The 26,067-nt window shown below is 44.4% G+C and overlaps 1 protein-coding gene across 3 annotated transcripts in view; it reads right to left on the bottom strand.

Annotated features, from left to right (window-relative positions):
- The window catches only part of TFAP2B (transcription factor AP-2 beta), a 32,359-nt gene extending 6,536 nt beyond the window's left edge, over positions 1 to 25,823 (bottom strand). The window contains exons 1-7 of one of the 3 annotated variants that reach the window (XM_063153145.1): positions 25,714 to 25,794; positions 21,827 to 21,853; positions 20,022 to 20,480; positions 14,908 to 14,968; positions 6,751 to 6,970; positions 4,121 to 4,239; positions 1,336 to 1,477 (exon numbers count right to left, since the gene is read on the bottom strand). In XM_063153145.1, coding sequence (XP_063009215.1) covers positions 1,336 to 1,477; positions 4,121 to 4,239; positions 6,751 to 6,970; positions 14,908 to 14,968; positions 20,022 to 20,480; positions 21,827 to 21,853; positions 25,714 to 25,794 — 1,109 coding nt within the window. Of the gene's footprint in view, positions 1 to 1,335; positions 1,478 to 4,120; positions 4,240 to 6,750; positions 6,971 to 14,907; positions 14,969 to 20,021; positions 20,481 to 21,826; positions 22,122 to 25,713 lie in introns of those variants that run through there. The other 2 variants (XM_063153143.1, XM_063153144.1) reach the window with 2 other exon arrangements.
- Between the last annotated feature and the right edge of the window lie 244 nt (positions 25,824 to 26,067).

The raw sequence follows: 26,067 nt of genomic DNA, 5'->3' as shown, positions 1-26,067 counted from the left end.
ACAAACATTTTATTTTAAATTACTCTAGTCCAAAAGACCTTCGAGTCAACAGGTGCCTGGGCAATGTAGAAACCCTGGAGGCTGGTGGGGTTCCCACAGGAATAGTTCCTTTAAAGATACCCAAAGGATTCAGGTTTTTTTAAAGACAGGTGCCTACCCAGGGACTGGAGATAAAAAAGACCAGAATTAAAAGAAAAAAAAATAAAAAAAGAAAGAAGAAACCCTTAAAAAAGACATTCAGCTCTCAGCCTCTGAAATTCTCTGAAATTCCCAGTGGGTTAAAGGTTTCAGAGGGTGAGGAAAGATAAAGGTCTACTTCTATGTGTATTATCCATTAAGAAAATGCAAGAGAGGAAACTTTGAATTTGGAGAACAAACAGTAATGAGTCCAACATTTTACATCTTCAAAGAGCAAAGCAGGGTCTGTGAGCAATTAAAGTTCTGGGACATTAATATCTTCTGACCCTGCGGAAAAGGGCAATCAAATTCCAATCACGTCTAAGAAACATCTGGACAAATTTGAGCAAATGATTTTTCAACCCTCCATATATTTCTTTAAATTACACTGTCATCGGAGGCAAGCCACGTCCCAGAGCATGAAATAAATGAGAGCTGTTTGGGCTGGGATTTTCCTTTATTTTCTTTTCTTTTTTTTTTTTTTTTTTTTTTTTTTTTTTTTTTTTTTTTTTTCCCCTTTTCATTCCTGACAGACAAAGATGTGTGGACACCCAGCACCCAGTGCCGAGTACCCGAGCAAACCATGAAGCAGCCTGGGAGGCACAGCCTGGTGTAATTCATCAAATACAGCACACCCACCGAGGAAGTCCCAAGGGACAAAAATGGGGTGGGAGGGGGCAAATCGAGAATCATTAGCAGTGCATTTTGGTGGGCTTTTTTTTTTTTTTTCTTTTTTTCCTTTTTTTCCTTTTTTTTTTTTTTTTTATTAAATCGTTTGGGAAAGGCATTGCAATTTAGTAGCGGACAGACAGGTGTATGTGAGCAGCAGCAGGGACAGAGAAACACGCTGTGAAAGCAAATTATAAATTTTTGGTCCACTTTGCATAAAATTTTTTTAACTGGGGATGGCTTGGAAGTGATGCACAACATCTGGGGGAGTATCCCCTGTAATCCCTATAGGGGCAGGGTCCGTAAGAAGGGTCGCCACTGCAAAAGGGATGCAGAGGTCCTTTGGGTGATTTGAGCATCCTTCCTCCCCGCGGGGCTGTTGGAATTTAGAGCCTGGAAATTCCGTCTGCTTTCCAAAGGGGATCAGAGGAGGAGCTTGAGGATTTTCCCCGAGAAGGGCAGAAGGACAAGGGTTAGCTTGGCACTCACTTTGTAGCAAGCAGCATGTTTTTCCTGGAGTGGAGGTCGCTGGGGTCTGTGTGCTGTCTGTTCAGGTACTCAGAAACAGCTTTGGCTGGGAACTCCGTTTCACAGATGTACCCAAAATCCCGAGCTAAATGAACGGCCTCACCTGCAGGGAACGAGACGGGAATTAACCCCTTCGGGCACCGCCGGGCTGGGCTAGGCTGGATCCGACCCGCCGGGACACCGGGGGGACCCACTGCTCCCCCGGGGACTCCGGCTCCTCTGAGCCGTGTTTGGAAACCTCTCATCCCCCATTTCACCTCAGGGACAGGCTCCAGTTCTGTGTTTTCCCCCCACAACCCCTACTTTGGGGACAGAAGTCGATAGGACAGATATTGAGCTGGTGGGATTTGTCTTTGCACTCGTGTGGGTCTGTACCCATCAGAACGGAGGGAAGAGCTCACACACACCACACACACACACAAAACTTTCCCTGGACAAAGAAAAATGCGAGAGGAAACTGCTCAAATCCTGAAAAACTAAGGACCCAAACTTCTCTAAAGAGCAGAGAAACCATTCCTGTTTCAAAATCTCATTGTCCAAAATCTTACAGATATGGATATATTATGAATGTTAATTCTTTGTGGGACGTTATAGACACAATTTATTCACGCACAGAGCTCTTGCATCATTATCACAGTTGTCGCCACATCTGTAAAATTATGGAGATAACTGCATTTAGCCCGATGGCAATTTAAAAATCTGCATTTTTAACTGACCATCATGCAACAACAACTCTTGTCTGCCGGGTGGAAAGATAACAGCTAATGGCAACTTTCTCTGTGAACAAAATAATTATTATTCCAATTGTAATTCTAATTCACTTTCCCTGCCTGCCTGGTTTCAGGTTTCTTGCCTACAGAGGTTTGTGTCATCCAACTCCTACTGATGTACTTCACGCCACAAGAAGAAGACAGTAGCTGCAGAATGAAGGAAAAGAGGAGGGGGGGAAAAAACCCCCTCAGACTCTAGAGGGATTCCACCAGATTATAGCTCAGCCCCTCTAGAATAAAGCGTTAAACCCTTTAAAGCATCGCCCGAGGGACGAGGGGGAAGATTTCCAGCGAGCAGGTATGTCTAATAACTCCAGCACCGCGTTATTTTTAACCATCGGGAGCTGCTTTCCAACGTCATCTCCTGCTCTCCAATGGCTCTCGCTAATCATCAAACCGGTTAATGAAGGCCAGGGCACCGGCAGAGCCTGGAGCGGGGATCCCGAGCCGGGCAGGGTCCCCCCGGGCAGGCTCCGGGCACCGCGGGCCGGGAGCGACCGGAGCGTTCCTGTTCCTCTGTCCCTGGCCATGCAGGAGCAGCTCTGCTAAACCGGGCTGCTGGCAGCAAGGGGGAAAATAAAAAATAAAAAAAATTAAAAAAAAATAAAGAAAAAAGAAAAAAAGGAGATAAAACTCCATCATGTGCAGCCTCTTCCAAAAGGAGGGAACCCTCTGGAGGCAAACTGTTGGTTTGTAAGGGAATCAGGGGAGAGGAGGGGAATGTACACCTTGCTGCGCGCTTGACACAGATTTTAGCATCGCTGCACAAAACCCCACTGGCTTTTGAACCTCACACCGGCTGCGGGGAGGGGCTGGTGCTGCTGCGAGCAGAGGGCACGGTGTTCCACACACACCTTGGGGTGAAGCTGCACTAACAGGGCACCCGAAATGCTTCACAAATTCTATAGCTACACCCGAAACCCACCCTGAGCCTGGCATTCTGGTGGAGGAGGAGCTCCCACCCCTCTTTTTGCGAGCCTTCCTCCAGCTCTGCAAGCAGCAAGGTCTTGTCGCTCACATAACTCAATCAAAAGAGTGGAAAAGTTAATATCTAGCGCAAATATTTGCACTGGCTTTATACGCAGAAGAGATAAGTGGATTATTTATACGCCTCTCGGTGTGTGTGTGTGTAATGCAGATACATATAATTCATAATTGCATCCATACTATTCCTGTTAGGTTTTTTTTGGAGGAAGTCCAACTTCTCTTAGCATAAACACGCACATAACCCTAAACTTATTAGTGGCTCTAAGTTTTCCTTGTCGATACAGTAACAACAAATCAAAGAAACACGCTGGCCACCAAAATGACATTAGCTGACTTAAAATTACTTGAAATTTCAGTCTGCCCTTCCCTCTCTCCTTCCTCAGGAGTAGCTGGTGTCTTTGTTCAGCTCCAGACACCTTAAGAGAAATCGAGCTCTGCTACTCCTAAATTCTCTGCTTTCTTACCAAAAAAGGGGGATAAAAGTAATTTTTCATTATATTTCCTCACTGAGCATCTTGTAGTGGCCATAAATCAGCTCAGGAAGAGCGAATTATCAGGAGGATGGAGATCTGGAGTCGGAGATCACAGAATGGAAATTAACGGGATGAGGAGTGGGTCTGCCCTGCGGAGTTACACACGCACACAAATGCACACGCACACATCCACACGTACACACACGGAAACGCTCCCTCACTCTTGCCACCAAGAGGAATCAGTGATCCTCCAGCCAGTGACTTCATTTTTGGGAATGGGATCCTTAACCGTGGCCGTGTTCATCCCAACCCACCCTGATTTTCACCTCTGCAGCGTTTTCCCACCCGATCCCAAAAGTTGGTGGTTTTGTTGATTTTTGGGAGGCTTTTTGTTTGCTTGTTTGTTTTGGGTTTATGGTTTGTTTGTTTTGGGGGTTTGTTTTGTGGGGTTTTTTTGTGAATGCCAGACAGGAGCTCAGAGCAGGGGTGTGAAGGGGCTTGCGACCCTCGGCTTACCTTCCACCAGGGAGGTGAGTAAAGTGACATTTGCGGCCTTACGCCTGCCGGCTGGTAAATTCAAACCGATTTTTTCTAGCCTTTCTCGCAAAGATCTCCCCCCGTTTTTCGATTTGGCTCTAGAATTGCAAAGAAATTAACATCGTGATCAACCCCGCAGTGTTCCTGGAAGAAACGTTTAGTCTGTGCAGTCAGCGAAGCCTGGGAGGGTTTTCACTCCACGTTAAGGACTCTGGGGGTGTTGATTTCTGCTTGGATTTGCTGGGATTTTCTTAATTTCACCCAGGGGGTGGAAGTGGGGATGAACCCACTTTTCTCCCGATTTTATCCAGGGAAATCAAAGAACGCCAAACTGCAATAATTAATGGAAAGGTTCTGATCTAGAGAGCAAGTGGGTATGGTGCCAGCTTATATTAAGATGTAGTAAAGGGATGGGCAGGAAGGTAAAGGAGGATTAAACCCTCTGCTATTCCAGGAAAGAGCCAGAATGAGATGAGAGGATTAAAAGAAAATCTGAAAAGTTCGAAGGGAGTGTGTGTGCGCCTGTGGATAAATTGAAAAGGAGGGAAATATTTATAATTAAACTGTTTCCCGCCTGTGAGTGTGCTCCTGTGCGAGGAGGCGATGCTGAGAGGAAGAGCTCACCTGAGGCAGGGCGCGCTATAAAGAGGGAATGGATTGCCTGGGGGAAGATTGGAATATCTGTCGGAGGTTACTGATAAGGGCAATAAAAGGGCGAGTGAAAAATTCAGAGCTATTGTTCGAACGCCCATACATATGTAAACCCCCAGGGATGAAATCTTGCCACCTGCGAAATTAAGGAGAGTTTTGGCACCTAAGAACAAAGTCTATCCCAACTCTCTCCTAGTTCTTACTCAAAATTTGTTTAAGAATTAGAAGTCGCACTTAGAGAAAGGAAATCAGGAACTACAGAGAAGCCAGACTGGCTTCCCACTATTTTATATCGAAGTAAATGGGGGCTGGATGGCAGAATTGCAAGAGAGCAGCTTTCTACGTCTCATCTGCTCTGAACCAAAACCTTGTTTAAAATTTAGATTCAAGATAGGAACTGAAGTCAGCAGCAGCCAATAATTATGGCTTGGGCCACGTCCAGAAATCTGCTGAAGTCCAATAATAATGCTTCTTTACCTTGGTAATTCTATTTTCTACAGAGCATCTCTCAGATGTCCTCCCTGCTCCATTTGTAGCTGTGCACAAGGAGCAGGCAGGTTTGCATCTGTAAGTAAAAATCTCTGCTGCTCTCCCTGGCAGCTGAACAATGATTACAGACATTCACATGGAACAGCAGCTATTTTAGGAGACCCCAATTCTCACGTGGGTATTTGGGTCTGACCAGATGTAGCAGAACTCTCTCCCTCATCTCCAGACACGGATCCAGAGCCTTTGACATCCTCACAGAATTTTTGGCGGGGGGCAAGGGGGGAACCCCAAACATCGAATTTATTTTAAGGCACCTTAGAGTCAACGTATCCCAGCTGCTGCTATAGGAGTTTTCAAGATATTTCCTAAGATTAGCAACTTTCAGACATAATCTGAAGTTTATTCGTTGTCAGTTTGCATTCCTCTGTCCCTGTCTAAAAGTTAGGATGTTTATTCCAGTCTGGTGTGTACCTCACACACAAAAAATGAAATCTTGCACCTTCACAGCCTGAGTGTGTGAGCTGGTACCTCACATTGTAACCTCGTGGCTTCTCCCCTGTTGTGACTGGAGACAGAGCCGGAGCTCACCTTTCCTACAGACAGGCCGAGCTGACAATCCTCAGTCCCTCAGGCACTGCCAAGAAGAAAAAGCCCTTTCTCCCTGCTAGCCTTTCCAGCTAATGGCCTCAGAGCTTAAATTCTTGCTGCTTCTACATGAAAGCTCAATCTCCCACTCGTTATGATAGAGTGGCAACCGAACCTCAGGGTTATTCCTTGCTCCTCACTTTCTTCAGTGCCAACAATGCCAACTATTTTGAGGTCTTCTGCAAAATCCAACAGGACATTAGTGGGTGATTTGCACAAATATTAAGCAGCAAAGGCCTCTAGACCAGGTGTGAGCTGCAGCAACTTTCTCTGCGTGAAGCACAAAGTTTCTGACTTTCAGGGCTACTTGTTGGTGGTTTTTCTTTAGACAGGTTTGCCTATCAGATCCCTGCCAATTCCTTGTGTGACACCACGTGTCATAATTGACATAATTGCCTGATCGTTACTGCCACACAGAGCAAACCTCGTGGGTTTATCCAGGAAATCCCTAGAAATACATCAGCTCCTGAAATACTTGCAGTTCAGCCTGAAAAAAAGCCCATCAGGGCATTTTACTTTGTTCACTTTCTGAGAGAGAAGTATGAGGAGGAGAAAAGATAGAAAGTGTGTGCATGGACAAGGAGAAAATCTTTCTGTCTCAGTTCCTTCATTTGTGACTAAACAAGGCCAAATCTTTCTCTACTGTCCATATATTCATCCCAATGTTTGAACACTGCATATTTTTGCCTTATCACCAGCATTACACACACAGGCTCTGACAGTGGGATCAATGCACATCTGAAATCATCTGTACTGTTGACCAAGGGTTTCTGGAGCATGCATGGAGGCCCAGACACATTCCCAGATTTTCCCCAGCCTCTTACCTTCTAAGTACTCCTCCTAGGAGAGATGCGTTCAGACACTCTGGAGGGGAAAGGCGCCTCTGAACTTCTCCCACCGTTACTTTGTACTTTGAAGTTGAGCTAAGCAAAGACAAGCGGCCAGGTACAGAGCAAAACACCTCTCCGGTGTTGACTGAGATGCCACCCAGGAAGCCATCTTTATTCATCATCAAAGAAGTAACAGATTTTGGAGGAACCGGAACTGGAGAGAGAAAAGGGGAGGGAGGGGAGAGAGAAACCATCAGGCCACGAGGGAGCACAGGGTTAGCACAGTCTCTCTGACATGCACAGAACAGCAAAATGAAAGGGAGTTTTGAATCTCTGGCTACCTCCAGCAACCTAAAGGGTGATGCTCCCCCAACCTCTAGGAAAGTGCTCCATGAATGATGGATGGAGAGAAGGGTGGTACAGTACAGCCTCTATGCAGGGTTTGATCATTGGGAAATAAAATACATATTGGCAAGCACCTGGCAACTTTCGGGTCTGAGCCTGTGTCTCACCCAGAGCCCCCCGATGCCTTTTGTACAACGGACAGCGCCTTTCTGGAGGGGAAAAAAAGAGGAAAATTTACTTTTTTTTGGCTAATGCTTCCATTACTGCTAAGCTGAGCCAGGAATAAATTCACTACACAAAGGGAGTTGCTGTCTTAAATAAGTATCAAGGCTGGAGGATACAGCAATGAGAAGACAGCTCTGTTATTGCTTTGTGTTTTTATTAAGTCTGGTTTATGAAATAAAATGAGTCTTTTCCTTCAGAAAAATGAACACCAGGAAAAAAAATATCTGGTCTAACCAGTGGTGCTCTCCACTCTGATCATATTGTGCTGTCCGTGAATTAGAAAGAACTCTCCTGCCCCTGAATAAAACTGATTTAGTTACTGCAACACGTATTTAAAGGTAGTTATAGGGAAAGGTAAAAGGAGAATGATAATGTGAAACTAAACAAAATAAAACCATGTTGTTCTCTCCAAGATAAAAATAAGTTTTTCTTTTCTCTGAGAAACCAGTGAGGTTATTTTAAGAGTAACCAAGGGATTATAACGAACAAATTCTTATAATAGCAACCAGACACACTCAGAAATAAACAAAAAAAAATTGGTTGAACTAAAACTGAGAGCAATTCCCCTGTGACATGAATTTTGTTTACAAATGAACTTAAATAACTTGCTCATAATTGTGTGTAACTGTTATGATTTACAGCAGGTGCTCTAATCAATCACCCAATCACTTTAATTTATAGGGAGCCTCGCTGCATTTTCCCAGTTGTTTCATTTCTGCAAGTAATTGATAACAAACCATACTTAAGGTATGTTTTATGCAGGAGTTAATAAGAGCTGACAGCTGCTACTGCAGCTTCCTCTCGGAAGTGCGGCAACACGAGTTCCCTTATAGAAAATATAGGCTGAAATTGGGGATTTCGCTGGTGGGAGAGCCCTGGCAGTCCAGCGGGCATGTTTCAGAGGAGAAGACTAATTGATTACACACCCTCTTCAAGCAGATACTGCTCCACAATCTCCCCTTTCCACTCAATCAATTGCAAAACCAATCCGGCAAATAATAAGGTTCTATTATGCACATATGCCAGCTATTTAGGTAGTTATAATACATGTCAGTTAAGTCATAAAAGCCCTGTTTATTTGCAACATATCTGGAGAATCAAACCATTAGGGTTGAGCGGATATTTAAGTCGTCTGGAGCTGCTAAACAATAAGATCGGGTATCCTAATATATTACCAAGTGCTAACTACTGGGCAATTGCCAATTTTATAACCTCGGTGCATGGAATAGACACAACCGTGTTTCACTGTTTTTATTGCAGATCATTTCCTACTGCCAGACCAGACCCCCACAATAAAAGCTCTATAACAGCTAAAAACCAAAAGGCATGTCGATTTTAGATATACATATTGCTTCGAATGCCTTGTATATAGTCTCCAGTATAAACAAATTATTTTGAGTGGCTTGACTTCAGGGAATCGGAAAGTGAAATGGATTCCTATTTCTCTATTATTTTTAGTTAGGCACTTTATGCAGCTCATAAAGGTGGTTTCAAATAGTTTGAGAATGGCTCAGAAATAGTTATAAAAGAGTTAGAGGCCCGCTCCTGCTCTCGTTGATATTATTAGGATTTTTTTTTGCCATTGATTCTATAGGAAAAGACTCGTTTGTATAGCAGAGGCAGTACCAGCAGACCAAAAAATTGTATTTGCATTTCCCCCCTCAATATATGTGAATATATCTCTTATTTCATGCACAATGATCTGTCTGAGTGAAGCATCAGGTAGAAAAATAGAAATTAAAAAAAGAAAAGTTGGATAAAAGCAGTGCCACCAGACAGATTTTCATGACTGGCATTTTTTTTTTCCTTGGGACAAACACACGGGCCCTGTGGCTCGAGTACACCTTTACCGTGGCTATATTTAGTGACCAGTTTATCAGGTCACTGTCCAGTGAACTGAGAAATTAAACAAGAGGCAGCAATTCCACGAACATCTGATCTTAGTCCAAACTCACTAAAGAGAGAAGGCCCCGTGCAATGCTTAAATGTACCTCACCCCGCTCTCTTTGGCCTTTTGGAGCACTCATTACATTAGTTAACCTTTGAATTATGGATTTTCACGTGCTCGGTGGGGTTTTTTTCCCCCTCCTTGCAAATTGCTTTTGGGAAGCAGGCTGGCGCCCTTCCCTGCTATGCTGAGAGCTCCTCAGCTTCTTTTCCTAGCAGTGTTTCCCTGAAAAGGACGGGATGAACAAACCCATCAGCTGGAGCCTGATAGCTCTGAGCCCATCTGAGAGACTTGCCAGGCGGTGTAAGCATATCTATCGCAATTTCATAGCTTCGCAGAGATCTATTCTATCTAGGCTCCATATCTTCTGTAAATTACCTAATGCCGCCACAAAAAAAGTGTTTGCCATGGAATGAATTATCTCTATCTATATCATATCTATATGTTTATCATGGCTGGAGCTTTTCAGGCACAGCCCAGACATCAGCAGAGATAACAGAACGTGGAGCTTTGGTGGGTGAGGAGATCTCCACGTCCGTGCGTGCGGCTGCCTGTGTCAAATCCCCGAGCCTATGTAAATAAACCCGAATGCAGGGTGTATTTTTAGCCAATGTCAACTTCCCCAGTTGGTCAGGGACTGCCACAACTGCTGAAATGACACAGAAAATAACACACAAGTATCAACGCAGCGTCCCCACCGCTCCTGCTTTCACTTTATCCCATTTAGTTCTTGTCATCCCCAGCAGAAACTCTTCGATTTTCTTTCACTCCCAAACTCTAGTTGCTGCGTGTGTATGAGCACTCACAAATACATAATTCCCCTTTTCCGAATCTCTGCTTTCTCCCTTCTTTTATTTTTCCTTATTTACCTCCTTTGTCTCTTTTCCCCCTCTCCTTTTCCATCCTTCTATTTTTTTCTTCCCTCTTTTTTTTCCTTTCTCTCCTCCTGTGGTTACTTCCAGCCTCTTTGTCATTTCTCCCCCTTCCATTTCTCTTCAGCTTATCAATAAACCGGGAGAGCAACAGTAGCCGCTTGATTTGTTAGTAATTATAAGCATACTGTTCCTGCAAACGGGATCTCTAGATGAGTGAGATCGCTTTAGAACGACAGCAGGAAATGGTGGGGAAATGGAGCATGGCGAAACTCAGCGTGAAGCTTTCAGTTCTTTACATGTTTACAATTTTCTGTGCATACATTAAGTCTTAGGCTTTTTCTTTCTTTTTTTTTTTTTTTTTTTTTTTTTTTTTGGTGGTGGTTTTCTGTTGGGCTGCTCGCCACAAATGTGTGAAAATGCGCACAAAGTGGAGATGGGGTGAAAAAAAGCTGTTTTGACGACAGTAAAGCTAAAGAAATAATAGACTTATGTCCTGCAAACAGCTGTTCAATAAGGGTTTAAACTATGGCTACCATTGCCATAACCCAGCTGAATAATATCGTAGTGGAACAGTCAGTTAAATTATCAATTAGAAGAAATATTTCTCGTGCTTCTTACTAAAAAACGTCGTGGGTGACTTAATTACTAATAAACTATCAAACTACTTTCACAATTTTTACTCTGCCTGGGCTTTAAATGAGTAAGAAGCTCTTTGTCCACGCTAACAACGGGACTTTGCTGTAAGTGGTGATTCGGTCTGACTCAGGAGCCAAACCTAAAACGTCCGGGAGCAGCGCCTGAGCCGCTGAAACTGAAGAGTCCCGGATCTTATCTTAATTTTAAGGAACAAACACAAAAAGTGAGCGTTCATCTCGCATTTCCTTCTGTCCCCCTCGTCCCCTGCTCGCCTCCAGCCCCTCTCCCCCACCGAAAGCTGAATTTCAAGGTGGAATGTATTCCCTCGGAACTGTTTTGCACTTAATTAAAGGGGATCCTCAGGTTCAGTGGGTAACCCGGGAATGAGCACGAAACTGAAGCAGCATCTCCTGAGCCCCACATCCATCACCTGAAAACCGAGGCCAGAGCGGTTCTCGGTTAATCATTGATCAGCTGCTCCGAGGGGTGGGCAGGAAACTCGTGCTGGATTATTAACAGCCAAAAACAAAAGGTTAAGACACCTTCTTTCATGTGTTTCCTTAAAATAGGAAGAACAACGGGACCGTGTTTGCAAGACCATGAATTAAGGGCTTCAAGTTAAAATGGCCTTTCATGCTAAATCAGATGTGAGTGTGCAGGCGATCGTCAGAAACAGCTGAAAGTAAATAAATACATCAGAATAATTTTAAGGTCACTGACTGTGCCCCAGAGTCACAAAAAATTAACTTGGGACTCAGGCCATGTAAGGTTTTGCAGGAAGACAACTTCTTTCACCACAGAGAGTGCCAAGGAAATTTCAGATGAACATTTGACAAGGGGACCCGATCTTTTATTCCTGACACATGGCAAACCTTCTCTTCATTTCAGCAAAAATCGAGAGAAAGTCCTCAAAATGTGCAGCCGGTAAGCTCTGAAAGCTGAGTTGAATCTGATATTAATGTTCTTGGTGATTATTATCATCTTGATGATTTATCTGGTTCCCTCCCTCCCACTTCCACCACCCAAACCTTAATGGAAGTGGGAGTTAGAGATGATTTTTTAATGTCTCGTTGGATTTTTAGGCTGTTAATGTACCGCATCCTTCTCATTATTAGTTTATTGATTGTTCATTGACCAGCCCCCTTCAAATCGTATTAACCACCCTCTGCCAGCTTAGATTAGGGGAGTTTAAAAAGCACCTTTCATTATTTCAGCGCCACCACCACCACGGTGGAGTTCAGGCTTGGTAGCTTAATGCTCGCTCTAATGGGGCAGCTACGAGACAAGGGGCCACGGTCCCTGCCTATTGCATTAATAGCTCAAAGGGGGCTAATACAGAAAATTAGCCTTAAACGAGCTCTGGAGATCTCCAAATGAAAGAGCCATTTATCACGCTGGCTACCTTCACTCCACTCGTTTGCTCTCTCTACTGGGAACAACTCATTTCCTCTTAACTAAATTACTTCAGAAATGTCAAGTAAGCTCGGGTAGCAAACATAACAAGAGCCTGGGTATATGTAAGCTGTTGTGTGGGATCGATACGTGAGATCAATCAATAGCCGTGTATGAATCCCGATATAATTTCCTTAATATTTTGGCAAACCTTTTGCATAGAGAGATAATTCCCTCTGCAGGCCTCAGAGGCCATAAAGGAACAGACACAGCCTGGGTGATATAATTAAAGTTTAGGCTTCAAATCCCCATCATACCTTTCCCACTACTTTGCAATGAAAGAATTTTAGGCACTGAGCTGGGATTGGGTGGAGCAGACCCCCTGCAACCCTCTTCTGCAGAATATGAGACACAGGAGTGCTCCACTGCACAAAAATCTGTCAGTACCTGTGTGTCTGTCTGTCTGTCTATCTGTCCGTGCCATCTGCCTGCAAGAACGACTCACAGAGTTTAAATAACTTGTTCTTGTTTCAAAGTACACCCTCACAGCTACAAACTGCAGGGAACAAAGCGAAATTGATACTGAACGCTGTGCTGCTCCTTCCCTCGTCCCGATTAAATATTGACTGCCACGAATGTGACCTGCTATTTATTACCCTTTTCTCTTCCTCTGCACCCAGGAAACTCGTTGTGCAAACCCCCCCCCCCCAAAAAAAAAAAAAAAATGGAATGAAGAAATAATACAATATTCCTTCATGCTGTAAAGTTTCTTGGATCTCAGCCTTACTTCTAAGGAAGAAAATGCTGCTGCAGTGACTTTTAAAGAGTCGCAAATGCATCTCGGGCTCTTTCTTAGTAACCTTACTTCCAAAGAGCATGTGTCTCCTGTTCATCATGCATTAACTCAGGGTATCTCTTCTGGCTGCAAATAGGCACAAGTAATCCCGCCTGGATGGGACTGGGTCTCTTCGGGCAGCAGCTGCTCCATCTGCAATGCCCACACACACGAAGCACACCTAAATATATGCCTAATGCGCATAAAAACCTCTGCCTAATACGTAATAATTGCAGGCATTGACATTCTAGTGCCACTCGCTGTCTAATTGCACCACCCAGCACGCACACGGAACGTCTGCGCTGTGCTCGTCAGCCAAAGGAGGGAGAGACACAGGCGGGCTGTGTGCTAAAGGGGAAAAAAAAAAAAGAAAAAAAAAAAGAAAAAGAGTGTTTTGGATTGTATATTCTGCGAAAGACCATCATGGAACAGCCTTAGCGAGGAGTCTCTCGACCACAAATCAAGTGCCAATTAATCAAACGCGCCCAAGAGGGAGTGTATGAGGTGTCAAGTGGGGGTGGGGAAGAGGGAGGAGAGTGAGAAAAAAAAAAAAAAAGTTAAAAACACAAGCAGAAACCGTCAGGTTACAGACCTTGAGTATAAAACACCACGAAACATTCAAACTGAACCAAAACAGCAGAAACATATAACCCTTTTGTTTGTTTGTTTGTTTTTTTTTAAAGTTAAGTAACTCTCAATTTCTTTAAAAAAACCAAACCCTTAGACCTTTCAACCAATAGTCATAAATGGTGCTGTCAAATGGTCTTCAAGTTTTCATTAGTCCTTTCTCATATAACCAGACCTTGATCTTGGGTGTGAAAGAGAGACGGTACATGGGTATTTAAATTAAAAAAAAAAATACAACAACAAAAAAACCCCAAACAACCGACAACAAAACAAACAATAAATACACGGAAAGACCTCATGCTGCCTTCAACACATTTTACATAAACACCCTCCCTGTTATTCTGCTTTACATCCTAGAAAATCGTCGCTGTTAAACTATTTGTGCGCATTTGACAAATAACAAGGTCCTGGAGATAAGCGCCGTCGATAGTAAGCATAAGGGACAGCGTTTTTAAACCTCATCTCTGGTACTTAAAATTGAATCTAGAAATAGAAACTCCTTAGATAATTAAAGATAGCTTTCCCTCCATTTGCAGCGTGTGATCTGTTTAATGTCTATCAGCATAACACAACACTAATCGCCAAGCATCTCCGAGTGACTGTCAGAGAAATGTAAAAAAATTAAGCAGCTGCAATACGCCCAAAATGAGTTATTGTAATTACATTTAATTAGTTTAATTAGTTAATTATTTTGCTTACAGCTGTACAAGAGACTGCAAACATTTGTTAATATCACATTCGCTTTAACAGTATGGGGTGATTCTGCAGTTGCACTAAATCATGGGCGCATATGCAGGAAGATGTAAAAAATGGGCACGGGGAAGGGGGGAATCTTGGGGGAAGGGGGGAGTCTTGGAGGGCTGAGTCTGCCTTTCCATGGGCATCTCTTTCTCTCCTCTCCGCGTTTGATTCGCCTGGGAAATGCATTGAAGCCCCAAAGGGAATCAACCCATTAAAAGCCAAGGGGTCCCCACCGAAGAGAATCGGGGGGAGAAGGGGAGGGAAGGGGGGCGGTGTTGGAGCACGGGGTGCCCCATTAGAGAGGATTCGTGTAATTAAACCCTTTCAAGGGCGGGGAAGGCGGGGATATAAACTTTTCCTTTCTCATGTCTTATCCCTTCACTCTATCTGCTGATCCAATCAACTATTCATCTTGCTGCCACGGGCGCCTGCTTCCCGGAGAAATTCATTGCCCCAAAGTCAAAATATATCATGAAGATATCGCTACACAGTAAAAAGTTTGTCTAGCTTGTTGGAATAATCCATACCTTTTTTAATGACAGACTGGTCCAATAAGTTCATACCGCTGTTATTGGCATCTTCAACTGACTGTGGATATAAAAACATCACTATTCAAATTGACTGGATATTAAAGAATCACGTACATAAATCATGTCATTCCAAACTGGAGTCCCTGTTATTTCCATTTATATTAATTCACTAGGGGAGGAGGGATTTTTTTCATTGTTGTTACTATTATTATTATTATTGTTATTATTATTTCCCCCAATCGACAAGGAAATTAAATTCTTACAAATTATATAGTCTTCTAATAAAACAAAAGGAGGTGTGAAGCATATGGGATGCAATACTGGTTTTGTTATCTTATAAAACATAGATATCACATAGACTTCTTTGCATTCCATAAAGCTTTATATTTCTTCCTTTGAAAATGTGGCAATTTGGCAACATCTGCAAGATCTATTGCATGACATAAATGAACACGATTAAGGACAACTTAAATGCTCCCTCCCCTTTCCTCCCCCTCCTCCTTTTTCTTTTTTCTTTTTTTTTTTTTTTTGTTTGTTTGTTTGTTTAACCCTGCTACATCTTACTAATTCAAGGGCCATTTACTTTTTATATATCATAGTTTACATTATGGACTTTTAATTAAAGCCTGAGCCTTTCGCAGCGCTGTGCAACGCCCACATCGTACAGGGGACGAGCAGAGAGAGATTTACAGCTCCCGAGGTTGCTTCCATGTCCTGAATTAGTGGGGACGGGGAGGGAGGAGCAGGAATACACATTATCAAAAGTATGAACCATCAAATTGATTGCCCGGGAAAAAAAAAAAAAAGTCTCCGAATTTCAAAGCCTTGTTTTCCCCTTTCTCCCCCCTTTCTTTCCAGCCTGCCGAGGAGCACACCTGTTATTATGGCATTAACTTCTTTAGCAGGGAAGAGAACAAAGACGGGCACAGAGGACACAGCAAATGCTGGGTTTCATTTCTCAAAACGAAAGTGGTATATACAAAACCCCCCCAAACAAACCAAAATTACTGCTGAGTCTGTGTCCGGCACAGTAAAACCATGTCCGAAAAAGAAGAAGTGTCATAAGAACAATTAATAGCAGAATTCTGACAGGTTCCGTTTTAGGGTAAATTCTGAGGTAAAGGGAGACCTTTGGGTTTCTTGGCTTTATTATTTTATTTTCCCCATTACTATTTCTAAAGAGTTTGGGTTTTTCAGTGTTTTTGTGTATCTGGGGAGTTGTCACGTTTTTCCTTGATAAGCGAAGCACCTTTCCAGCAAAGCAATGATTTACTTCACCATGATTTTAACTTTATCTTTGCTATGCCGAGAAGCTGAGCTTATTCGGATCCGGCCCTTATCTCCGTCTCTGTGCTCAGCGGAGACATTCCAGATGGAATGTGTTTTAGGAGAAAATTACATCTCCCCAAAACACGATGGAACAATATTTTCTATGAGAGCTTTCCCTTCATTTTCCTTGAATCCACCCTCAAACGAGCGCACACACAGAGCGGTGCCTTATGTGCTGTGTTTGGGCATGGCTGTGTGTCTCTCTCTCTCTCTCATAATCAATAGGCTACATACCTAAAGGGCACAAAATAAAATTACAAAGTCTTCCCTCCTTTCCCTGAGCAGCTCCCAACGAGGGATGATGAGCAAATCCTGCAGCCTGCTGGAGTGCAGCGTGGCGCACCTCGATGGCACAGAAACAGAGGTAAACGTGAAACATCACCTTCCCTTTTTCTCTTTTTTTTTTTTTTTTTTTATTCTTTTTTCCCCCATCTTTCCTCCTTATCTCACCTTATCTCTGGTTGCGCGCACCCTTTATGCGTGTGCGTGCACTCAGCTCGCTCCATCAGCAACGTGGGTTAGTTGTTGTAGTTAATGAGAAGACTCCTGTCTGATTTTCTATCTAATTACGCCCTCCTGCTGGGTTTTTGTACAGGATATTCGCTCAGCATGCTGGCAGTTAATAGTCACAGAGAGGATCGTAAAGATTTAATTAGGACTGCATGCGGAAACGTGGAAAAACAACTCAGACTTTTAATTACTAGACTTCTTTAGTTAAAAGTGATACCAGGGGTTACTTTATAAGAGACTTGGGTGTTTTGGTGCAACTTAACTTTCCGTGTCTCTAGCTAGTGCGTAGCAGCAGCGTGAGTGAGGAGGAGGAGGAGCGGAGGTGTGTGTGCAGGGAGGGGAAAGGTGATGAGTTTCCAGATAAACTTGGAAAATCTGGAGAGGAAGACTCCCCTCCCTTCCCTCCTCCAATAATCTGATAGCGTGAACCTTCCTAAGTTCTACCTATAACCACTTTATTCAACTTCTGTGGATACATCTGAGCGAAAACCTTAAAAACTGAGCTCCATATTTTCCTTCAAAGAGTCTGAATTTCCCCCTCCATTTTTCCTCCATCGAATCCTTTATTACTGTAATCCTACTTTAACCCAGCCGGTGGGAAAAATATCTGGGAGTGCAAAGGTGGATTTTTTTTTTCAGAGTCCCTATTAGAAGATGCAAATTTTTGTTCAATAAGGAGGTCTTGGCTTCTCTGTTCCCTGTCTGAAGGCTGTAAATCGCGGATTGAAAATTCCTCTCGAGAGGGGCAGCAATAGCAATACAGTGTGTCCTGTTTACAATAACAGAGCGCTATCGTGTTACAATCACTTAATTCTAGCCCTGGACAATGGCTCACACATGGACTGGATTTGGTGTTTATAAAATAACCACTGCTTCTTTCTGTCACGCACTCTCTCTCTCTGTCTCCTTCTCCTCAGCCCAGCCCATTCTCATGGCACATATTTGATCAGACATGCATAAGCTACAGCAAAGAGAAACATCTTTATCCAGCTGTATATCTAGATATCCGTTCAACTTTTTGGATAACTGAAATAAGAAAAAAACCTCAGTATTTGAAACCCTTTCTGAAAATTTTATCTAGTGATGGTGGATAATGTGTATACATCGCCTGAATAAAAATTCCTGTTGCTAGAAAAGGTTCCCCGAATCTAGAATAAATCCATGTTAAATATCAAGATGGAAAACTGCCCAGCTTCATCTGTCACTAGTGGAGGGACAAGAATAGAAAATGCTGAGTGGCAGCAGCGAGTTTTGGGCTGCTTTCCCTCCAGCCTGTGTTAACTTGCAGTTGGACACCTCTCCCTTCATGTGTTTCTCCTTGGGATACCCTCCTCTCCCTCTTCCCCTCCTCCCCCAGCCTGGGAACAAACTTTCAGAAATAAGGGGCCTGTTTAATTTCCTGCTGTCTCAGTACCCCAAACCCCGGTCCTGCAGCCTCGCCTGTCCCATCCTGTCCCATCCCATCCCATCCCTGTCCCACCTCACCCACCCTGGCCCCGCCAGCCCCGGGCAGCAGTCGCGGGTGGCCGCGATGCCCCCAGAGCATCGAGGGGAGGCACTTTCCGCCAGTGCAGTGCCCTTCCCTCAGAAGGGATGTTTTATTGGGAAATGGATGGAGAACTGCTTTATTTGAGCTCCTTCTTTCCTATTATTTCTTCTCTCCCTTCTCTTCTTCATGTCTTTATTTCCCTATCTTTTCCCCTCCTTTCCCTCTCTTCTCTATCTTCTCTTCTTTTCCCCTCTCCTTTAGTCCTTTCTGCATTTTATGTTTTTCTTCTCATTTTACCTCTTTCCTTCCCTCTCCTCTGCTTTACTCTCTTTCTCACAAAAGCACAACAATTACCGGCTATTCTTTGGGGAAAGTGTAAATACCCAGGCACAAGCAGTCCCTAACGCCTATCGGCTGCAGAGAGAAAGGAGGAGAACGATCTGCTTTCTGCATTCACAGAGGTAAAACTCGTCTTGACTTGCAAACCACTTTGTCTGAGCCAGGAATGCGAGACGAGACCTGCGCATCGCACCCGGGGGCTGCCCCCAGGTCTCAAAGCCACCTCGGAAACCCGCAGAAAGCAGCGACCCGACGGTCACTGAGCTCGGAGGCAGGAGCAGACCCAAACAGCAAAACCTTTCTCTTTTTCTAAAACATTTCGCCCCAGCAAATCTCGGGGATTTTCCCCTGCAGCCTCAAACCAAAGCAATGCATCCCCTCCGCTTCCCTGCCGCTCATTCCTCTCATCTTCAGCAGTATCCCTTTTTCACGGCTATTTTTTATCTTCCCAGCTCCTCTTTCTCCCTTTCTTTCTCCCTTTCTGCAACTTCGAAGTCGTTATTTCATTCAGTGCTCCATACCTTTGTCTATCCCAAGACTAAATGCATACACAGATATGATATATGATAAAGAAACTTTTGGGGGAAAAATATAAAAACGCATGGAAGGGAACCCCAAAAATCCCGATTAGGAGAGCCTGAGGCAGGATTTGGACCCTGGAGGCTCCAGCCCCAGGCTCGGGGGTCCCCATGGGCTGGCCATGCCCTGCTCCAGCAAGGTGCGGACCGCCCCAGCAGCGAAGCTGTTAAGGGTCCTTCTGTTTTTAGGGAATAACACGTGATGATGAGTTTCGCGTGGGATGGAAGGAAGCTGGAAAATACTGTGCTTTGAGCCCGGCGAAACTCCTTTGTTATCCAAAAGAGGGAATGAAACTATTTAAAATCAGCGCTACCACACCAAGCACACTTAACTGATAAGGGGGTGGGGGGGAATGTTGAAGGGACTTGTTCCTGATCACCAGTTATTGCTTTTGATTTGGGTTTTGTTTATAATTTCCCTCCCTCCCGGATGAAAAATGTAGTAATTCGACAGTTTCATCAAAATCTCTGAACGGCAGGAAATTGGTTGGGGGGAGGAGGGGGAGGGCGGAGGGGAGTGGAAGATGAGATTGCATGGGAAATAACTGGAATTTGAAAAGCCAAGCTTGAACTCTGCCAGCTTTTGAAACACGTGGAATATTTCGAGCAGCATGTCTGCCTTCCCCCTGCTTTGCTGCCTCGCCATGTAGGGGAGGGTTTATAAAGCAGAGCCTGTGCGTAACAGCGAGGAAATAAATTCTCTTATTTAAAAAAAAAAAAAAAATAGAGAAAGATAGAGGATGAGGGAGGGGGAGTTACAGACCGGTGGGGAAAAAGAATGGCAACCCACAGCAATATTGCTGGAAATCCCTCAGTGACCATTCCCAGCCCAGGGAGCTCCAGGAGAAAGAAACGCTGCGCCTTACCTGCACCTCCTCCATGCCTGGGTGTCCGATGCCGTGCAGAGAAAGGCTGTCCCCCATGCCGGAGTCAAGGCCATGGTGAGCTGAGTGCAGGAGGACATCTGGCCTCCGAACTGAGTGGTAGTCCCGCCTGGGGTCCAGTCCCGAGAGCTGGGGCAGGGCGGCCCGAGGCTGTGGCAGCAGTGACCCGGTCTCTGATCCCACCTCTTGCCTCTGCCTCTGTCCCCAGGGGTGCTGCTGGGGCTGATGCAAGGGGTTCAGGGAGTAGGGGTCATTGACATGGGAGTAAGGGTCCTGGCTTTGGTGGTAAGGAAGAGGCTGGTAGGGGGGTGGGAAATAAGGCGGCTGGAAATCCGAGGATGGGGTGTGAGAGAGCGGAGGAGCGCTGGAGTAAGGTCCCTGCGAGACGGATCCCAGCTGGGACAGCCTGGAACTGTGGCTGGGCACTCCATCATGCCGGTCCTACGGGCGGAACGACATACAAACAACAACAACAACAAAAAAAGAGGACTTTTTTTAGAAAAAAAACTCCCCAAAACCAACAACAACAAAAAAAAAAAAAAAAAAAACCCCACTAAAAATCAAAAGGAGCACAAACCCACCCCCGGAGTTAAATAAAGTAAAATTAGATGTAAACAGCTGGAAAGTGGGATTCAGATGTGCCCCCTTCTCCCTCCACTTATTAGAAATATTCCGATGTTTTGCACCCACGTCGTGTCTATTCCCAGGAACTATCAAGGAGGGGGAAGGGGAGGGGGTGTGAGGGAGAATTGCTAAATGTCATAATTAAAAATGTAGGAGTAGTGCTCCGAATACATGTACGATCTGCGATTTCAGACCAGTAGTATAATTCCCAATCCACAGCCCCCTCAAATCAAACCGAAGGGGAAAAAAGAGAACATTAAAAAATTAAGAGCACCAAACCACCCGTCTATCCAGACAACCCACCCCTTCTCCTGCCTAAAGTTTCCCAACATCTGTTTATTCCCTCTGCTCAAGTCCTGCAACTCAAAATCACCAACCCATTTTCACGTGGAAAAGCCCAAAAAGAAAGTTGCACTTCTCGGAAGACTCCGAGGGGAGAAGTTGTGTGAAAATGGACTTGGGAAAAAGAAAAAAAATAAAAAAGGAAAAGAAAAAAAAATAAAAAAGAAAGCCAAAATAAAAATTACAGGGAATCTTTGCTTAAAGGGAGTCTACCCCTTAAAAATAATTTTAAAAAATCAAATAAAATAAAAATGAAACATCGGTATTGAACATATCCAGACGCTATGATTTCTGCAGCAACTTCCAGTGTCTTTTGTTTCCTTTTCCAATATTATATTCTGGAGAATGGGGTGGGGGTTAATTGTAATGAAAAGTCTTTGGGGTGTGTGGGGGGGACAGGGGGTGGGGGGAGCGTGTCCAGGCTTCAGAGAAAAGGTGGGAGAGGAGTTTTGTCCAACTCCAACGCACTGAAGCTGCGAGGTTAAAGTAAACAAGAAAAATATCTATTCCGCAAAGTGTCGTTCAAACCCCCACAAGCAATGGCACACATGGCTTAAAAAAAAAAAAAAAAAAAAAAAAAAAGAAAAACAACAAGGAAAAAAAGTTCTTTTTCCCCCTGCTCTCCCCCCAAGACTCCCCTAGCTCAAATCGGGAACACACAATGCAAAAAGGGAGAAGCAGCTGCAAGCCTCCTCCAATTATTGTGCTAAATTACCAAGCCAAAGGCGTTTAAAAAGACAGAGAGAGGGAGAGAGAGACACAACAGATCGAGAGAGAGAGAGAGAACATGCAATTCTAGTACAACATGGATCCAAACTCACCATGGCGGAATAGGTGTGGACTAACATCTGGAAATAAAAAAAGTCTTGTAATAGCTAAAAATAAAATAATGGTGATAATACTAACAATTGGAGGGAAAAAATATCAAGGAGATCTGCAAAGGGACGTGTTGGACACAGGAGAACAGCTTGAGATATTTCGAAGTCTATCCATCAAAAAAAAAAAGGTTTAAAAAAAAAGAAAAAAAAAAAAAGACCAGTGCCCCCAAAACCGAGCCTGGAAACCTCTATCTACATATATGATTTACCCCTCCCTCTCGGGGTTTTTTTCCTCCTTTTTTTTTTTTTTTTTTTTTTTTGGTTTTTGTTGTTTTTGGTTTTTTGTTGTTTTTTTTTTTCTTTTTTTGCCTTTGAGCTCCCAAATACAATCCTCTTCAACCCAAGGCTAGGCTCAGACTGCTCCGCTACCCCTTCCTCCCTTTCCTTCTCTACACCGCCTCATAATAATTGATATTCATGACTATTAATATTACACGACTACTTTAAAGGGAGAATGCAGGACCAAATGGAGCGTGAAGCTGGCAGCCAGCTCGAGAGCTCCCCTACTATTGTAAATGACGTTCATTCAGTGGAGAATTACTAGATGTAATCAGACGAGGGGGGCTGGCAGAGGCAGAGTTTGGGGAGAGGGAGAGGGGGGAAAAAGTTTAGCGAGGAAGAGGCAGAACTTCAATTAACTCGAGCGGAGGAAGATGCGGAAAGTGGAGAGTGCTGAGCTGGAGTAAGGAAGCGAAATGAAGCAATGCTTGAGGCGGAGGAGAGGAAGAAGAAGAAGAAGAAGAAGAAGAAGAAGAAGAAGAAGAAGAGGAGGAGGAGAAAAGTATATTTCCTTTTCGTTTTAATATATATTTAATTATACTATTCCTAATACGAGGAATTGATTGCCTTTGGTGCTTTTGTTCTTGCAGTTTGGTGTTGGGGTTTTTAAGGTAATAATGAAGAAAAAAGAGGTTTTTCTTTTTTTTTTTTTTTTTTTTTTTATTTTTTGGTAATTTTTAAAGAAATGGAAGAAGAAATGTGCAGTCACTGTAACATACGTCTATTTACAGTGAAGATTAAGCCTTTCTGGTGCGTGTTACAGATCATATTTATTCTCAATAGCCAAATAAATACTTGAATCTGCATTGTTGGGCTCCACTATTTTTTTTTTTGTCTGAATCATCTTTCTACCGCCTGATATGAAAAAAAAATATATATACGTACATAGATCTGTGCGAAATGCATGTGAAATGCATGGAGTGAATTTTAAAGGATAGTAAATTTATAGTTTTGAGGCAAAGCCAGGGGCGATATAAAACCTTTTTGATGTTGCAGGAACCCGTTCAACTGGACTGTCTGCCATTTCTGTTAAAGTTCAACTTACGTTCCTTCCTAAATAGACTCACACTTCCCAGAGCTGCCCCCCCTGCACGCACACGCACGCACACACACACACGCACACACACACACTTTTGTTTTAAGAACAGATTCAGTTTAAGTGGCTGAGACGCCTCTACCATCGCGTTATTAATTATACATCGGAAAGAAGAGAGAGAAATATTTTTAAACATAAATCTAGAGAGTCTAAGGCCTTACAAAAGAAAAAAAAAAAAAAAAAAAAAAAAAAAAAAAACCAACAATTTTTTTTTTTTTTTTGGAGAGGCTACGCGTTACAAAATGCCCTGGAGCGCATCCCCAAGTTAGGATCCACCCTGCCCGCGGCCAAATCCCATCCGACCGCTCCCCCAGCTCTTCTCTCCCACGGCAACCTACAGACGTGGGTGTCCGTAAATCCACAGCGCCTTAGGACTCCCCATCAAAAGCAGGGTGGAAAAAAATCCCTCATCCCTCGGCAGCGGGGACGGGAGATGTTTTGTCGCCTGCTGCTGCGGGCAGAGACAATGGCCCGGCTGTGCCGGGAGACGGGGAGGGAAAAGCAGCGAGGGCTCAGCGGGCTGGGGACACGCACAGACACACGCACAGACACACAGACAGACAGACAGACACACACACACACGTGTGTGCTCATTCTCTGCTCCTTCTGCAAATGCTGTTTTTTCCCGATGGTAATTAGCCTGACGGCAGCTTTTAGGAGTGAGACATTTCTCCCGGCGCGTCCCCTCCCCGCTTCCCTCCATCCCGTCCTTCCTCGGGCCGGGAGCAGCCGGAGCTGTGCCTTCCCTCGCTCTCTTCCTGCGCTTTTCCCGGGAGTTTCCCCTCTGTAAGTGCCGAGGCTCTCCCGGAGGGGAGGCGCGGCGGGGCTGGGGACGGGGCGGCCCCGACGGCGCTTCCCGGGGGGCTCCGGCCGCTTCCCGACCCTGCCCGGCTCCTGCCCGACCGCTTCCCAGCACTCGTCCGCTGCCCGACCCCCGGCCCCTGCCCTGCCGCCAGCCCCTGGCTCCGAATCCCCGCTCTCCTTGGTACCCAGCGCCTGCCCGGTGCTTGCCAGTCCCCGGTGGCTTCCCGATCCCACCCCGGCTCCTGCCCTGTTCCACCCGGCTCCTGCCCGATCCCACCCTGGCTCCTGTCCGATTCCCACCTGGCTCCTGCCCGGCTCCCAGCCCCTGCCCTGTCTCCGTTCCCTGCTCATTGCCCAGTCCTTTCCCGGCCTCTGCTCACTCCCCGCTCCCTGCTCCGTCGCTGATCCCTGCTCGATCCCCAGCCCCTTCCCAGACCCTGCCCCGTCCCTGACCAGCTCCTGCTCGGTCCCCGCTCCCTGCTCAGCGCCCAGTCCATCCCGGCCCTTGTCCTGTCCCCGGTCCCTTCCCTGTCCCCGGTCCCCGCTCCCTGCCCGGCCGCCTCCCTCGGAGCAGCTCCGGCGCTGGAGGTGGCGGATTGCGCCCTTCTGAAAATCTCCCCCCATGATCGCCCTGCAAACGCCTCCCCCTCAATTAAAAAATAAGAACAATAGAAAAAGAATTAGAATATTATTTTGTTGAGCGCCATCCTCACTCATCTTTTCAGTTTTTTTTTTTTTTTTTTTCCCTCTCGTTTCTGAGAAAACCCCGCACGCCGGTTTAACTTACAAGGAACACACTCGCGGAGCCCGTTTAGGAAAGATCCGGCTCAGGAAACCGTGCAAAATTAAGAAAGGTTTCGCAGTGTTTGAGCTGTGATTTTTTTTTCCTCCCCCTTTGGTTTGGCTTTTTAACCTCGAAAATAAGGTCTGGATAAAACTCACAACTTTTCTGTCCGCGGACTATGCGGAGCTGCCTCTGTATCGGTTCGGGCGTGTGAACTCGCACACGCACAAGAATGTATGTGCCGCTTAATTAATGCCGCTATATGTACACATGCACATCTTATCTGTGGGTGTAGAGGTATTAAAAAGTCGTAAAAAATGTATCCGATGGTGAAAACAAGAAAAAAACAATAGTAAAAAAATCCATATTCGCGTTGATCTGAGCTTGGAATTGCAAAGTAAAAAATAAAAGAAAGAAATGCATCCAGTCCCTGAATACCGGATTGTGCTTCTTTTCTATTTTTTCTCTCTTTTAAACATTTTCCTCAACATTTGTCCATATTTAATCGAATTATATATAATTGGAGATCTAAACAATCAAACTCTTGCCTTTAAGTTGCCTCATTCCAATCCCCAGATCATTTCTTTGATGTTTTAAATCGCATCAAACAGCTTTTCCATGAAAAAAAAAAAATAAAAAGTTTAGGACTTGGCATGCTGAATACAAATATGCAAATAAATAAGCATTTAAGCATTTACTCTCTATTTCCCATCTCTATACTCGTGTGTGCTGCTGTATGTCTCTATTTCTGCCTGGATGTATATGTAGAGCTATATATGCATTATATAGCCATGCCTGTATCTATATGCTAGATGTATATTTAAATATACATATACTCTCTTACTCATATGCATATTATATACTCACCTCATAGATATCTTCGTACTTGACATTTTCAACCAGTTTCCAGAGCATGATGGCAGGCTGTTCTCTAGGAGGTGAGTGCATTCATGTGAAGAGCAGATGTCTGGATTCTCAGTACTTCTCTGTCTGTAATGATCCATCTATAATTGGAAATGGGGGACAGACACCAAATCCGACGTTCCTCTTCCATCGCAACTTATATCTGTTGTCTGAAACAATAGGCTGCAGAAGCCTACCTCAATGGGATAGTAAAAAACATTATCTGTTACACAGTTACATATAGCTACGGACATATATGTGACTAGATATAGACATATACACACATATAGAGACTTATATGCAGGCATATAAAATATA

This window comes from Melospiza melodia, chromosome 3, assembly GCF_035770615.1.
Source record: "Melospiza melodia melodia isolate bMelMel2 chromosome 3, bMelMel2.pri, whole genome shotgun sequence".
In the NCBI taxonomy this organism is placed as follows: domain Eukaryota; kingdom Metazoa; phylum Chordata; class Aves; order Passeriformes; family Passerellidae; genus Melospiza; species Melospiza melodia.
This window is presented reverse-complemented; position numbering and strand designations above follow the sequence as displayed.